The 16,825-nt window shown below is 51.6% G+C and overlaps 1 protein-coding gene across 1 annotated transcript; it reads left to right on the top strand.

Annotated features, from left to right (window-relative positions):
* The first annotated feature begins 814 nt into the window (after nucleotides 1-814).
* Nucleotides 815-16,021, top strand: LOC120679547 (putative 1-phosphatidylinositol-3-phosphate 5-kinase FAB1C). Its single transcript, XM_039961153.1, has 11 exons — nucleotides 815-1,652; nucleotides 2,012-2,761; nucleotides 2,841-2,994; nucleotides 3,072-3,410; nucleotides 3,603-4,379; nucleotides 12,126-12,457; nucleotides 12,538-12,664; nucleotides 12,770-12,928; nucleotides 13,018-14,487; nucleotides 14,584-14,841; nucleotides 15,109-16,021. Exons 1-11 carry the CDS (start codon nucleotides 1,414-1,416, stop codon nucleotides 15,361-15,363), a joined length of 4,860 nt encoding a protein of 1,619 aa, XP_039817087.1. The 5' UTR covers nucleotides 815-1,413; the 3' UTR covers nucleotides 15,364-16,021.
* Nucleotides 16,022-16,825: the final 804 nt, after the last annotated feature.

The following is a 16,825-nucleotide window of genomic DNA, read 5'->3' as shown; positions in this document are numbered from 1 at the left end:
CTTAGGATGGTTTCAAATATGTTTTTTCATTATGTGAAAATTTAAAATATTCAAATTTAAACTAAAAATTCAAAAGTAATTCATTTTAAATAGGAGATATATGAAACTAGTAGCAAAATTTTTCTAAAAATGTAACCTATCTATTGCACTATTCTCAGTTATTCGGCTCCAATCTTTTCATATTCATAGCATTTATTTGCTTGTAGTTGTGCCTACTATTTTTAAATAAATAATATTTAAATAGATCGATATAATATAGGTTACAACTTTTATTAAAAAAATTGATACCTGTTTCATAATTTTCTGATTAAAAAATATTAGTTTTGATTTCTTAAATCTAATTTGAATTTATAAAATATAAAACCACCCTAAGAATCTTATGAGGTGCTTTTGGCTCGAAGCCATTTTATTTTGGACTGTTTGGTAGCCTACAAAGTGTTCCTAATTCCGCCATGTGATCATTTAATAGTGTCCTATTCAAAATAAAATTTGATTACCGTTTTTATGGGAAGGATCAGATAGTTATTTCATTCAATACCAAACCGTGTCATATTCAAGAGTCTGATATAAGCAATCGTGTAGCGTTTAAACGTGCTCCAAACAAGCTACGACGACGGTACCGATCTTGGACCAAAGAAAAAATTGGTAGGAAAGAAATGAAAAAGAGGATGTGTCCCATACCATGGGTGCCCATTTTGATTTATTGTGGAGGACGTATCTGCAAACATTACAAACCCATCAATTACCTGCCACAGAATCCCCAGACATTACTCGCCCAGCTCGTACAAATACGACGCCCTCCCCGTATCCATACGGTGTATCGCTACGCGTGGTACGCGCCAATTAATACGCTGCCACACCACCATTCCGCTGCCCTTTGTTTTTGTCCGAAAGATACTGCTCCTCCATCACCAGCATTCCGCATTCCTCCGGGCAATTAAAAACCCCGCCACCACCGCTCTTCCTCCTCCGAATCCGCCCGCCCGTCCCGTCCCTCGCTCGCCGGCGCCTCCGCTGCGACTGCGAGCGGCCTCGCGCCCGCCGGCCATGCTGCTTCTTTTCCTCGCCGCGACCCCTCGCGCAGACGCCTAGCGAGGCCGCACGGCGACGGCCCGCCGCCGGGGAGCCGCCGACCTATGCCCCCCGACCAGTCCGGCATTGGCTGACACGCAAATGCCCCCTGCAGCTTGCTGCTAGCCGCAGCCTGTACATACACACGCGCGCATACGGAGACACGCCGCCGCGGCCGGAGGCTGAAGCGAGAAATCGGCTCCCCGCGCTTCGCCGCCGCCGCCGCCTCGTCGCCCGAGAGGAGTTTTAGCCTCAAAGGCGTGACCTTTTGTTTTTCTCTTATCATTTTTGTAGCTTTTCTTTCGTGATTTTGGGAGCGTCTTCTCGCGGCGTGCCGGCGAGATGGGAGTCGTGGACTTCTCGGTACTGGGCGCGCTGCAGAAGGTCAGATCCTTCGTCGCCGGCCCCACGCCGGTGGAAGCCGCCGACGGCCGGCCGGCCGCGACGCCGATGTCGGGCAGCGGGGGGCCGTCCCCTGCGGACTCGCCGCCGCCCGTCGCGGCGAGATCCGGGGGCAGGCGCGCCATCGCCCTGCGCCGGCAGATCTCCTCGCCGCAGCTGCTCCGCTGCCGCGCTGTCAGGTACTGTGTGCTACTACTCCGTTTCCGTCGCCTTGGAAAAGCTATACCGTACTTGCGTTTCAAGTTTCCATTTTGACTTGCTATGGAGGAAAAGGGGAGATTAAGGTTGAAGGGGAAAGGGGAGATTAAAGTTGCGTGGTGTTATTACCTGCTACGATTTAATTATTAAATTACCTGAATGTCTTTTACCTTTTTTTTATTTGGGGTAAAACTTTGTCTTGAAAAAGACAAAATGAAAACTTGTTAAGTGGTGGTGGGATCAAGTAATTATCACGGAAGTGCTTTCTTCGCACCCAGTTATTTTACAATCAGACAACTATTGAGCTGAATTCCTGTTGAATTGGTCTTTGTGGATGCAGCCGAGCTTATGATGACGATGACTGTGAGCCCGGGGTTCAGTTTTTCGCCCCTGGGAATGACTTCTTACATGACTTTTCAGATACAGACTCTGTTAGTGTTAGTACCCCTAACGGGATCAACCGGTCCCTGACCCCAAGCCCCTTGGAGAGCCCGACTTGGATGGTGAAGCAGAATGACAGTCTGTCAAGATCCAGGAAGAATGGCGGTTTCATTCCAGATCCTCCTGGATATGGTACAACGGCGAGTGTAGGATCTGATGGTCCTGTGGAACAGATGAATGGTAGTATCACTGACAGTAGCGGAGAAGGAAGCAAAACTCAGAATCTTGTCGATTTTGGGGCTGATATTTGGTGCCCACCACCCCCAGAAGATGAGGATGATGACATCGAATCGAGATTATTTGGATTTGACGATGAGGATGATAGTGTTGGGGACTCAAGCGGGCTTCTTCGTGGTAGCTTTAGAACTAACAAAATAACTGGTGTTGATGGGATCACAAACATTTCTCAGAAAGAGGGTCAGAAGAATGCTGTGCTCGGTCATTTCCGGGCTCTTGTGGCTCAGTTACTGAAGGCAGAAGGTGTCGATCTGGGAACTGAAGATGGGCCGAAAAATTGGCTTGATATTGTCTCATCCTTAACTTGGCAAGCAGCAAGCTATGTGAGGCCAGATACCAAGAAAGGAGGCAGCATGGATCCTACTGATTATGTGAAGGTCAAATGTATAGCATCAGGGGATCCAAGCGATAGGTGCGTTTTTGTAAATAGTTCAATTTATATGCTTATTCTCACCATCATGTGGAACTGATGAATTATTTCTTTTGTACAGTAATTTTGTTAGAGGAGTTGTTTGCTCTAAGAATGTAAAACACAAACGCATGGTCTCGGAGCATAGGAATGCAAAATTACTCATTTTAGGGGGCGCACTCGAGTATCACAGGGTTCCTAATAAACTGGCATCCATTGACAGGATTCTTGAACAGGTATATGCCTAATCATACTTTTGCTGGATTTTTTGCTTGCAATGTTTCTGCTTATGAATAAAATGCCCTTAATACAGGAGAAGGAGCACCTGAAAATGGTTGTTGGAAAGATTGAGTCCCGGCGACCTAATGTGGTGCTAGTCGAGAAAAGCGCCTCATCTTCTGCTCAGGAGCTCTTTTCAAAAGATATTTCGTTAGTTCTGAATGTCAAGAGGCCACTTTTGGACAGGATATCAAGATGCACAGGGGCACAAATTGCCTCATCAGTTGACAGTATTGCTTCAGCAAGGCTAGGTCACTGTGAAATGTTCAAGGTGCAAAAAGTTACAGAATTCTCATCAGCTAAACAGACAAATAGGAGGTCAACCAAGACACTAATGTTCTTTGAAGGCTGCCCTTGGCGTTTGGGTTGCACGGTAATAATCCTTTTGCTTTTCCACAGTCACCTTGATTGGAATGCACAGCTCATGTCATCAGCTAACACTAAATACTAATTGTTAAATCTGTTATGACAAGTACAAGCAAAACAGATGTAGTTGATATACAATTTATAGTTCTGCTTTTCTAGTTCTAACACCTTTGTTATATCTGTGCGTCAATTTATTTAGGTTCTACTGAGAGGGTCATGTCGGGAGGAACTGAAGAGGATTAAGCATGCTGTACAGCTTGCAGTTTTTGCTGCTTATCACCTTTCTCTTGAAACATCATTCTTTGCAGATGAGGGTGCAACACTTCCTAAATTCCCCTCGAGACATGTGGCAGTTGAGCCAGATATGAGGAATTGTACAGACAACAATTCTGCTGCATTGGCCACTGTTGGAATGCCCCCTCATGGTCATGGATGTAGATCAGAACAGGGTAAACTCTCACAGGCTACTATGGTCAACATGATTGAAAATATCTCGATATCACCTAGTTCATTACCATCGAATGAGGAAGCACATGGGTTTATGGGTAACTCTGAGCATACAGAAACTGAATATTATGTTGATCATCTGAACTCTTGTAAACATTGTGAATCCCGTGCACCTGGTTCATGCAGTAGGCATGAAACACCTATGCAACCTCAAGATTTGTATAACTTTGCAAAGCTTGCAGCTAAAGTTCACCGAGATGAGCTTCCAGTAAAGAATTATCAGCATGTGGATCATTGGAATAACAAACTGCTTGACGATTGTCACTCAGCAGACCAGCATGATCTGAATGAATTTCCTGGCGAATACTTTTCTGGTACTGACAATCATCAGAGCATCTTAGTTTCACTTTCAAGTACTTGTATCCCAAAAGGCTTGGTATGTGAGCGTTCCCAGCTTTTTCGCATCAAGTTTTATGGTAGTTTTGATAAGCCACTTGGGAGATACCTACGGGAAGACTTATTTGATCAGGTACATCCCATTTTTATTTTGAGTACTAGCCTATCAACCCCGTGCTTCCGCACGGGCTAATTAAAATTAATTTAAGGATGAGGTCAATAATTATAATTACGTATCTCATGCTCTTTTTCATCAATTAAATATTCTAACACATACTCTAAAATATATATTTATCATTATTTAGTTACAATAGATTTCATTTTGCATCCCACCTCCACATGTATTCGATATATATATATATATTTAGTTGAACTATTTGTTTGTGAATTGGTAGTCTTATCTCTTCCATCATACATAAATACATGGTGACGCATCGTGTGTAGTATTTTTATATAAACAATAATATTAGTAATGATAGAAATTGTAATTTAGATTTTTATATTGATATTTTAATATTTTATTACAATTATATAATTTAAATTCAGATTTAGGAGTAATTTAACTTCTAATAATGATATAATTGGATAATTTATATGCAAATATAGGGGGGAATTTGTATTGTAATGGCATAAGTGGGTAATTTACACGAAGATTAGGGGGTTACTTTAGATTTTCTTTAATAATGGCATAGGTGGGTAATTTAGATACTTCCTCCGTCCCATTTTATTAGCATTCCAAGAGTTCAAAAGCGAAAATAGTAGAAGTAAATGACCCTTCTGCCCCTGTGGTGGGTGAGATGGGGGATGCCGCCGCACCACCCGCCGTCGATGCCGCCGCCACTCCCGGTGACGCCGGCATCGCCGCACCGCGGGCCGCTGCTACAGCACCTCCCAGGGAGGCCTCCCAGCGTGGCGGCCGGAGCTGGAAGGGAAGGAGGGCAGCTCGGCAAGCCCGCGCGTGCGGCCAGAGCGGGAAGAGAGGACGGCGGGGCGGCGGACCTGCGCGGCAGCTGTAGCGGGAGAAGAGGGCGGCTGCTCGACCCCGGCCGCTGTGCGCCTCTGCTGGTGCTGGCCCGGCCACCGCGGCAAGGCCCGCGCATCCGCAGGCACGGCCGCCACTGGCCTGGCCGCCGCGCGCTCGCCGCCACGCGAAGGGGGCATCGGCTCTGGAGCTCCGCGGCCGGTGATGGATAAGTCTTTGCTGTTGGTCTTTGTGGTCCCTTGTACCCCTGCAGCATCTTGTAGTCCTTAGCATCTTGGACTGCAGGACAACAGTTAGTGTCCTCTCTAGGACAGCAGTTAGACTAGTGTTAGACTAACATTATTGGCTTCGTTTGCTGCCCAGCAGCCTGCTGTATATATATGTGGCCACCCCTCCCGTTGGAAGGCATGGCATTGCGAGTGTGAATGAAGAAAAAACCCAGAAAACTTCCCCAACTTGAGTGTCATCCTCTCAGCTCAATGAGAGTGAAAATTGAGCTTCTAACATCTGGTATCAGAGCCGTACTTTCCTGTAGGTTGGATATCTCTTGCTCCTCCCCTTCCCAAGCCGCTGTAGCAGCCCAGCCACCACCATCAGCAGCTAGCGCAGCAGCAGCAGCCACTGCAGCAGCAGCAGCAGCTCCGGCTGCCTCTTCTTCCCCGTTCCCTTCCCCCTCTCCACGCAACAGCCCCTTGGAGGCGCGCCATGTCCGACGCACCGTCTCAGCGCTCGGTCGCCTCGAGCGCACGGCGCCAGCGAGACGCCGAGCTCGCCGCGGCAGAGGAGCGCAGGCGAGCGACGGCTCAAGCCGCTACAGCAGCGGCGAGGGCGGCCAGGCTGGCTGCAGCGGAGCTGGCAGCGGCCAGGCCGGAGGTGGAAGCAGAGGAGGCGGGGGATGCAGCGCGTGCGGCGGAGGTCGAGGTTGAGACCTTGCGCGGCAGCCTCAGCGGCTCCATCGCCGGCGACATCACCGCCGACAGGGACCTTGAGGAGTTGGCAAGGGAGAGGGCGCGGCAGCGGACCGCGCGGTGGGCAGCAGCCCACCCCCACGGCGGCGGCCCGGAAGCCGACGCGCCCGGCGGCGGCGGCCTGGAAGTCGGCGCGCCTGGCGGCGGCGGCCTGGAGGGCGGCGCGCCCGGCGGCGGAGGCGGCGCCCCTAGCGGCGGCGCGCAGGGCGGTGGCGGCGCTCCTGGCTGGGGTGCGCGCGGCGGCGCCCCCGGCTACCACGGCCTCCAGGCGGTGGTCAGGGACGTCGGTCCCGGCGGTGGGTGGCCCACCCTCACCAAGACCAACTACGTCGAGTGGGCTGCAGTCATGGAGGTGAAGCTCCAGGTGCGGCATATGTGGGAGGCTGTCCGGTACGGCGACGTCGACTACGATGAGGATCGACGGGCGCTGGATGCTCTCATCGCAGCAGCCCCGCCCGAGATGCAGTTCACGCTTTCCAAGAAGCGAACTGCCAAGGAGGCCTGGGACTCCATCGCTGCGGCACGTATCGGCAGCGACCGCGCCCGCAAAACCACTCTCCAGGCACTTCGCAAGGAGTGGGAGAACCTGGCCTTCAAGCCAGGTGAGGATGTTGATGACTTCGCCCTCCGTCTCAACACTCTGCTGCAGAAGGTGGTGCAGTTCGGCGACGACACCTACGACGAGGAGAGAGCCGTCGAGAAGCTCTTCCGCTGCGTCCCCGAGAGGTACAGGCAGACCGCTCGCTCGATCGAGTCTCTGCTGGACCTCTCCACCATGACGATCGAGGAGGCGATAGGTCGCCTCAAGGTCGTCGACAGCGACGAGCCACAGCCTCCCTCGGGAGGCATCTCCATCGGTGGGAAGCTCCACCTCACTTAGGAGCAGAGGGAGGCTCGGCGCGGTGACAGGAGGAAGGGGGAGCCCTCTTCCTCGACTGGTGGCCGCAAGCGGAGATGCTCAGGGCGAAAGAGGCGCGGAGGTGCCCAAGCCGGGGCACGAGGGCGCGCCGAGGGTGGCGCCCGCGGAGATGCTCAGGGCGGCGCCGCTGACAGGCCCAAGGCGGCACGGCCCGGCCACTGGGCCAGGGATTGCCCGCAGCGGAGGCGTGGGGGCCAAGCCCACGTCGCGGAGGCCCAGCCGGATGACGAGCCGGTTCTGTTCCTACTCCACGGGGACATGGAGCCGCATCCGGCGACACCGCCTGTCACCGCTCTACTCCACCTCGACGAGCCGCGTGCCCGAGTTCTCCTCGGCAACGGCTCCGACGACGACAGGGTCGATGGCTAGTACCTCGACTCCGGCGCCACGCACCACATGACCGGGCGGCGGGAGTTCTTCTCCGACCTGGACATCGACGTAGGTGGCTCCGTCAGGTTCGGGGACTCCTCCGCCGTGGAGATCAAGGGCGTGGGCTCGATCTTCACCGCCAAGTCCGGAGAGCACCGGATGCTCACCGGAGTCTACTACATCCCGGCGCTGCGGAATTCCATCATCAGCCTTGGGCAGCTCGATGAGAGCGGCTCCCGCGTGGTGATCGACAGCGGGGTCCTCCGCATCTGGGACCACCGTCGCCAGCTTCTCGCTAGGGTGGTTCGAGGGAAGAACCGCCTCTACATTCTCCATGTCGGGGTGGCCCAGCCTCTTTATCTTGCAACTCGCAGGGACGACGAGGCATGGCAGTGGCACGAGCGCTTTGGGCACCTCCACTTTGAGGCCCTGAAGCGGCTCGGCGCCAAGGAGATGGTGCGAGGCCTCCCGTGCCTCGACCACGTGGAGCAGCTCTGCGACGTTTGCGTGCTGACGAAGCAGAGGCGGCACTCCTTCCCCCAGCAGGCGAGCTTCCGAGCCAAGGAGCGGCTCGAGCTCGTACATGGGGACTTGTGTGGCCCGGTGACACCGGTCACACCAGGAGGACGGCGCTACTTCCTGCTGCTCGTCGACGACCTCTCCCGCTTCATGTGGGTGATGATCCTCGGCAGCAAGGGAGAGGCTGCGGACGCCATCAGGCGTGCTTAGGCCGCTGCGGAGGCGGAGAGCGGCCGCAAGTTGCGCGTGCTGCGCACCGACAACGGCGGCGAGTTCACGGCGGCCGAGTTCGCGGCGTACTGCGCGGATGAGGGCATCCAGCGCCACTACTCCGCGCCGTACAGCCCGCAGCAGAACGGCGTCGTCGAGCGGCGCAACCAGACGGTTGTGGGGATGGCCCGGGCCCTCCTCAAGCAGAGGGGGATGCCGGCTGTCTTCTGGGGAGAGGCGGTGGTGACGGCCGTCTACATCCTCAACCGCTCGCCAACCAAGGTACTCGACGGCATGACGTCGTATGAGACTGGGCATGGGCGTAAGCCGGCGGTCTCCCACCTGCGGGTCTTTGGCTGCCTCGCGTTCGCCAAGGAGCTTGGCCACATCGGCAAGCTCGATGACAGGAGCACTCCGGGAGTGTTCATTGGCTACGCGGAGGGTTCGAAGGCCTACCGCATTCTCGACCCGGAGACACAGCGTGTGCGCACGGCGCGCGACGTTGTGTTCGACGAAGGGCGAGGATGGGCGTGGGACAAGGCGGTGGACGACGGCTTGGCTCCGACGTACGACAACTTCACCGTCGAGTATGTCCACTTCGAGGGAGCTAGGGGAGTAGGCAGCTCTTCTTCGCCGAGCGTGCCTACCCCGGTCCCCGAGCCTCCACCGACTCTGGCGCCCGACACACCGGCGGCACCACGCTCTTCAGTTGCGACTCTGGCTGCGCCGAGTTCCTCGGCTGCACCACCACAGCCGGCGACGCCGCGCACTCCAGCACCGACAGCCACTCCTCCGGGCACGCCTACTCCAGCACTTGCTCACAGCCCGGTGGAGTTCGCTACTCCGCTCTCTCACGACGAGGAGCGCATCGACGCGTACCACGACGGTGAGCCGCTGCGGTACCGTACGATGGAGGACCTTCTCGGCGATCAGCCGGTGCCGGGACTGGTGCCTCACGACCTGGAGGCGCAGTTGCACCTCGCGTGCGACGACGGCGAGCCTCGGTCTTTTGCAGAGGCCGAGGGACACGCGGCATGGCGTGCCGCGATGCAGTCGGAGATGGACGCGGTTGAGAGGAACCGCACTTGGGAGCTTGCTGATCTCCCTCGTGGTCACCGCGCGATCACCCTTAAGTGGGTGTTCAAGCTGAAGAGGGATGAGGCCGGCACCGTCGTCAAGCACAAGGCTCGCCTGGTGGCACGAGGTTTCGTGCAGCAGGAGGGAGTCGACTTCGACGATGCCTTCGCTCCCGTGGCACGGATGGAGTCCGTACGACTCCTCCTTGCGCTAGCTGCACAGGAGGGCTGGCGTGTCCATCACATGGACGTCAAGTCGTCGGCGTTTCTCAACGGCGACTGGAAGGAGGAGGTCTACGTGCACCAGCCGCCGGGGTTTGCGATCCCCGGCAAGGAGGGTAAGGTGCTACGTCTGCGCAAGGCCCTCTATGGCTTGCGGCAGGCCCCGAGGGCGTGGAACGCCAAGCTGGACTCCACGCTCAAGGGGATGGGCTTCGAGCAAAGCCCGCACGAGGCGGCCATCTACCGGCGGGGCAAAGGAGGCAATGCCCTGCTGGTGGGTGTCTATGTCGACGACTTGGTGATCACCGGCACCAAGGATGCGGAGGTGGCGATGTTTAAGGAGGAGATGAAGGCCACCTTCCAGATGAGCGACCTGGGGCCTCTCTCCTTCTACCTGGGGATTGAGGTGCACCAGGATGACTTCGGGATCACACTTCGACAGACCGCCTACGCCAAGCGCGTCGTCGAGCTCGCTGGGCTCACCGACTGCAACCCAGCTCTCACTCCGATGGAGGAGAGGCTGAAGCTGAGCCGTGACAGCACGGCGGAGGAGGTGGACGCTACTCAGTACCGGCGTCTTGTGGGGAGCCTTCGCTACCTCGCCCACACACGGCCGGACTTGGCGTTCTCCGTCGGCTACGTCAGTCGGTTCATGCAGCGACCGACGACGGAGCACCAGCAGGCCGTGAAGAGGATCATCCGCTATGTTGCAGGAACTCTCGACCACGGTCTCCACTACCCGAGGTGCCCTGGGGCGGCACACTTCGTCAGGTACAGCGACAGCGACCACGCTGGCGACATCGACACCAGCAAGAGTACGAGCGGGATCCTCTTCTTCCTCGATGAGTGCCTCGTTAGCTGGCAGTCAGTCAAGCAGCAGGTGGTGGCCTTGTCCAGCTGCGAGGCCGAGTACATAGCGGCCTCCACCGCGTCGACTCAGGCGCTCTGGCTCGCTCGACTGCTTGGTGATCTACTCGGCAGAGACACTGGAGCAGTGGAGCTCAGGGTGGACAGCAAGTCCGCTCTGGCCTTGGCGAAGAACTCCGTTTTCCACGAACGGAGCAAGCACATCCGGGTGAGGTATCACTTCATCCGAGGCTGCTTGGAGGAAGGAAGCATCAAGGCGAGCTACATCAACACCAAGGATCAGCTTGCGGATCTGCTCACCAAGCCTCTTGGGAGGATCAAGTTCCTTGAGCTTTGCTCCAGGACTGGGATGGTCCAATCTTCCCACAAGACGACGCACAAGACTTAGGGGGAGAATGATGGATAAGTCTTTACTGTTGGTCTTTGTGGTCCCTTGTATCCCTGCAGCATCTTGTAGTCCTTAGCATCTTGGACTGCAGGACAGCAGTTAGTGTTCTCTCTAGGACAACAGTTAGTGTCCTCTCTAGGACAGCAGTTAGACTAGTGTTAGACTAGCATTATTGGCTTCGTTTGCTGCCCAGCAGCCTGCTGTATATATATGTGGCCACCCCTCCCGTTGGAAGGCATGGCATTGCGAGTGTGAATGAAGAAAAAACCAAGAAAACTTCCCCAACTTGAGTGTCATCCTCTCAGCTCAATGAGAGTGAAAATTGAGCTTCTAACAGCCGGCGCGGGCTACCTCCGCCCCGCCGCGCTCGCCGGGCACCTCCGCGATGCCGCCGCTGCCGCGCTGCCCGCGTCTCCTGCTCGCGCGGGTGCCGGTCGCTGTGGCACCGCGGAGAACGGAGCGCGGCAGAGGAGGGCCGGCGTCCGTGGGGTGGAGGATGCTCGCCGGCGGTGGGAGTATGGTAGGGGGCCATGGAGGTGGAGGAGCAAGGCATGGCCGTGCGAAGTGGCGGGCGGCGCGGCCGGGCGGCGGGCGGGCAGAGCGGCTGGGCGGAGCAGCGTGCAGCACTGGTGGCCGGCCGGCAAGGAGGGCGTCACGGGAGGGGAAGAGGGTGGTGCAGCGGCTGGAGCGGGAGGGGAGGAGGGCAGCGCGACCTGGCGGCCGGAGCGGAAGGGGAGGCGAGCGCCGCCGCGGCCGGAGCGGCAGGGAAGGAGGGCGGCTTGGCCCGGCGGCGGGAAGCGGCAGGGGAGGAGGGCGGCTTGGCCCGGCTACCGGAGCGGGAGGGGAGGCGGGCACCGCCGCGACCAGAGCGGCAGGAGAGGGGGTGGCGCGGCGGTTGGAGCGGGAAGGGGCGGCGGCGAACGGGCGGGTCAACAGGTGGGAAGGCCGGGAGGGGATAGAGATGGATGTGGGACCCACGCTCTAGAAATGCTTACATTGTGGCAAAATTTTTGAATCCTTGAAGTCCTAATATAGTGGGACGGAGGGAGTACATGTTTAGGGGGTTACTTTAGTCTATTTTCATAATGGTAGAGGTGGTTAATTTATAAAAAAAGATAACAGATCCGATGGCTATTATAATTAGAGTTGTTAGATTGATGGCTATATTTTTTTAATTTTTGTGAGAATCTATAGGACTTCACTATTTTTTTAGAGTGTCCACTTAGGATTCTAGGTGGCTTCATGTGGAGACTTCAAAGTAGCCTCCAATTAGTAATAGTAAGATGCACACTATCATGTTGGATGTTCTTATAAGTCTTCTCTAACCTAATGGTTTCTACTTTTCATGATATTTACCAGGCATATTGCTGCCAGTCATGCAAAGAGCCATCCGAATCACATATCAGGTGTTATACTCACCAGCATGGGAGCTTAACGATTAGCGTTAGGAGGCTTCGATCTCGAAAGTTGCCTGGTGAACATGATGGAAGGATATGGATGTGGCACAGGTGCCTCAAGTGCGAACCTAAGGATGGTGTGCCACCTGCCACACGAAGGATAATCATGTCAGATGCTGCCTGGGGTCTGTCATTTGGGAAATTCCTGGAGCTCAGTTTCTCGAACCATGCTACTGCTAACCGAGTTGCAAGCTGTGGGCATTCACTCCAGAGGGACTGCCTTCGTTTTTATGGGTATGTATCTGTTATATTCTTTCCATACTCATATTGTTCAGTGCTCCAATGAGATTTCAACATTTCATCTCAAATTCCAGGTATGGAAACATGGTGGCATTCTTCAGATATTCTCCTGTTGATATTCTCTCAGTTAATCTTCCCCCATCAATACTGGATTTCAATTGTCGCAATCCACAGGAGTGGCTGAAAAGGGTGGCAATTGAGGTGTGCTACTTTATCAATTTTATGGAAACTATGTTCATCCTTTGCATCCTGTACACCAGTTTTAGCATGAAGGAACTATAATGTGCTCATGTTTTTGTTTCTTAGATATTTGGCAAAATGGAATCCTTGCATGTGGAGGTATCCGAATTTCTTCATCGTACTGAAAGGAACATTGTAACTGAGGATGAACCAGTGAAGGAAGGTGTTCAAAGGCAGATTATCGAGATGAAGGATTTGCTTAAATTGGAAAGAAATGAATATGAGGTGGCACAATCAGACTTTACTGCTGTACTCTTGACTTTTATCAAGAGTTACAACGATCTTATGTTAATTTATTGTCCCTTTTCTTGCAGGTTTTGCTTTTGCCAGTCATAAGAGAAAGCAGAAGCCCCATGCAAGCATCAATTGATAGTCTGGAGCTCAACCGCTTGAGGCGTGGTCTTCTTCTTGATGCCTACATTTGGGATCGGAGGCTGTGTCATGTAGACTCACTTGTTAAAACACATGGTCATGTTTCAAAGATCAGTTCTGATAATCTTGATATTCTCCTATACACCAGGCTGAAAGAATGGAAAGCTGATTTGTTTCGTGGCAATATTGAGATTGGAAAATCTTTAGGAAGTCCAAGTAAATCTTTGTTATCCAGAGAGGGCCACTTGAATGATAATGAATGCAGTGTTGCTCATGCAAATTTGCAGACTTGTTTGGTGGATCATCCTGTGGATGGTGCAGAGGATCTTGACAAAGTCTACAGCAAATTCACTGAAGGGAAAAAATGGCCTGTTACTGAACCTTCTAATGATATGGAACCTGTTGAGAGGTTACCCTCACTTGCATCCATTTTTTCTGATAATATTGACTTGGCATGGACTGGATCTAGTGATTTACAGTATGATCTTCCACAAGCTTTCACCAAAATTGAGGAAAATGGATCCTTTAATTTGGACAGTTCAAACTACAGGAATTTAGTAGCCCCTGTTAGAATTCACTCGTTCAATTCTACAATGGGTTTGCGCCAGAGAGAACGAACTGGATTAGCTCCAACTTCTTTGCATCTATCGTCATTCAAATCTGCTGAATTATTCGGAGATACAACAAGCATCCTGAAAGACCCAATGCCAAATATGCGAAGGGCCTGTTCTCAAAGGTCTCCTGGGGTACTAGAGAAATTAAATGTTGTTCTTGCCCGTACACCAACATATGTCTCATCCGCTTCAAATATAATTGATGATGGGGCACGGCTGCTGTTACCCCAGATTGGATATGAAAGTGATATTGTTGTTGCAGTGTACGATGATGAACCCACCAGTATTGTATCGTATGCCATGACATCAGAAGAGTATGTAAGACAAGTCACACGCAGATTGAATTCCAATTTGAGTTTTTCTCATCTGTCAAATAATACTGAGTTCGGCAGCCATGGACTTGAGGGGTCCCCACCCTCACAAGAAGAACATTTGGATTCTAAGGGTACTCATTTTAAGTTCTCCTTTGATGATGAATCTCCGATTTCTCCAGATAAAACAAAGTTCTCTGTGATTTGCTATTTTGAAAGGCATTTTGCTGCGCTCAGAAAGAAATGCTGTCCTAAGGATATTGATTACATACGTTCTCTAAGTCGCTGCAAGAGATGGAATGCACAAGGTGGAAAAAGCAATGTTTACTTTGCAAAGACGATGGATGAGAGGTTCATAATCAAACAAGTTACCAGGACAGAGCTGGAATCTTTTGTAGAATTTGCTCCTCAGTACTTCAAGTATTTGATGGAATCCTTGACTTCTGGTAGCCCAACTTGCCTGGCCAAAATAGTTGGGTTATATCAGGTTTGTTTTTATTCACTCTTTGCATCATGTTTTATCCAACTGTAAAGTGTAAAACGTCACACTGAATTTTATTTTGCCCCTTTTGCTTGAGTTCAGGTTAGTGTTAAGAGCTTGAAAGCTGGGAAAGAAGTAAAGATGGATATTATGGTGATGGAGAATCTTTTCTTCGAAAGGAAGATATCTAGGGTGTATGACCTGAAGGGTTCATTACGCTCACGCTATACATCCGGGGACAGCAAAGTCCTCTTGGATTCAAACCTCTTAGAGGCATTGCATACTAAACCTATATTTTTGGGGAGCAAGGCAAAGCGAAGATTGGAAAGAGCTGTCTGGAATGATACTTCATTTCTTGCGGTATGTGGTTATATATATTAATGTGTGCCTAATCTGTTGAATCAATGCATCTGAATATTTAATTCAAATGACTTGTTACTATACTAGCATCAACTAGGCTCCGCCATAATACTCTGTTACATGATTCTTTTGGGATACAGGCTTATAGCTATCATACAGGTTATATTAAAGTAGTTTCAGCTGGAGTATTGTGTTAATCCACCTCGTTCCTTGCCTCCATTTGTATATATTCCAGATGGTTATAATTTGGTTTGCTATGGTTTGCAGCTGGCGGATGTCATGGATTACTCGCTCCTTGTTGGGATTGATGAGGAGAAGAAAGAGCTCGTCATTGGCATCATTGACTACTTGCGCCAATACACCTGGGACAAACAGCTGGAGACATGGGTGAAGGCCTCAGGCATTCTTGGTGGCCCCAAGAACGAATCCCCTACCGTCATATCTCCAATGCAATACAAGAAGAGATTCAGGAAAGCCATGTCCAAGTACTTCCTCACTGTCCCCGACCAGTGGTCCTCTTGACAGCTAACATAGCGATTGTTCACCGTAACCAGAGTACCAGACCATCGGAAGCATCATCTCCCCATAGTACATGTCCGAAATTCTTTCTGTGCCTATTGTGAGAAGGTTAGCCAATTCAATTTGTACCCAGCACCTTCTGTAGACATAGGTATGGGATCACCCTCCCTCTGGATACCAAGCATGGTCACTGCAGTGTCCAGCAACAGACCGAGGCTTGGTCCATGTACATTACAACTGACATAGTTGAAAAGGGGAAATTTGTAGAGGAAATGGAGAAAAGTCTTTGTGCTGCAAACTGAACTTCCCTTTCAAAGCTGTCGGTTGCAGACTTACACATCAGAATGAATGTGCTTTGAAAAAAGAGGGGAAGGACTCATAGAACTACCCATATAAGAACGTCTAGCCACGGTACCGACAGCCATGCATGGTACAGCATCACTGAAAGTGAAAGCTATCGCTGGTGTTGGAGAGTAGTGACTGGGAGGGTTTTATGCGATGCAGCCGTATTCTTCTTCGTATCACTTTCATTGGGAGTAGCAGGTGAACCGGGTGTGAAGAATTGAAGACTCATCCGATTGTAAACGAGTGCTTGACTGCTTGAGGTCACCTCAAGTCGAAAATTTTACAATAATCTATACCGATGAAGATCTTGTGGTAACCTAGCTATCAAACCAGGAAAGGAAGCATCGATTTCACTTGGATTTCACTTGATTAAAGGGAAGTACTCCCTCCGTTCCAAATTGTATTCCAAATTGTAGGTCGTTTGGTAAATTTAGATTCATATTTTTTACTATATATCTAGACACCAAAACGACCTACAATATTAAACGGATGGAGTAGTTGCTTAGATCCTGCTTTTGAAGTAATCATCTATAAAACTGAGTGTCATTTTCCTTCCCGTGATAGTATTTTGGGGAGACCCTATGCGTTCGCTTTCTGACGAGGCTCTTCGTCGCACTGGACACTTGGTTGTTAGTAAAAAGAAGTTAAACTGGACAACACTCCCAAAAGATGGCTCATTGCAATGGTAGATGTCACAGCTGCATTTCTTCACACAGCAACTGAAAAGTCTCTCCAGGGGAAGTAGGTACAGCGGCACCTGCATCTAACCCTGCCTAGAGTCCTAAAAAACCCTGCCTAGCTAAATATTTGCACAATTGCACTTTTAAATTCCTTGATTTTTCAATGGTGTTTTTTCATGGCATATTTTTGTCCTCTGTAATCTGTATGTACTGGTACAGTTCTTGGCCTAGGATTCGGAACGCTATAGTTGATGTCATTGTCATCACCCAAAGTAGATTTAGAAAGAAAAATAGTATTCAATTGTAGAGGCACAAGTGTGAGGTCACGGCGTCACGCATGCAAGGGGTTGATGCTATCTGCAAGCTCCAAGCGTGGTCAGCTGCCCACGCGTGCGTTAGAGCTCAGCAAGCTGCACCCGCAAGTCTAACCTAACCAAGCG

The sequence above is a fragment of the Panicum virgatum genome, chromosome 6N (assembly GCF_016808335.1).
Source record: "Panicum virgatum strain AP13 chromosome 6N, P.virgatum_v5, whole genome shotgun sequence".
In the NCBI taxonomy this organism is placed as follows: Eukaryota; Viridiplantae; Streptophyta; class Magnoliopsida; order Poales; family Poaceae; genus Panicum; species Panicum virgatum.
Note: the sequence above shows the minus strand (reverse complement) of the source record. Positions and strands in the feature narration are given on the sequence as shown.

Coding starts and splice junctions, on each gene's coding strand:
- LOC120679547 (XM_039961153.1), top strand. CDS start 1,414: ATGGGAGTCGTGGACTTCTCGGTACTGGGCGCGCTGCAGAAGGTCAGA. Junction 12,665..12,769: donor TGAAAAGGGTGGCAATTGAG/GTGTGCTACTTT, acceptor TTTGTTTCTTAG/ATATTTGGCAAAATGGAATC. Junction 12,929..13,017: donor TGGAAAGAAATGAATATGAG/GTGGCACAATCA, acceptor CTTTTCTTGCAG/GTTTTGCTTTTGCCAGTCAT.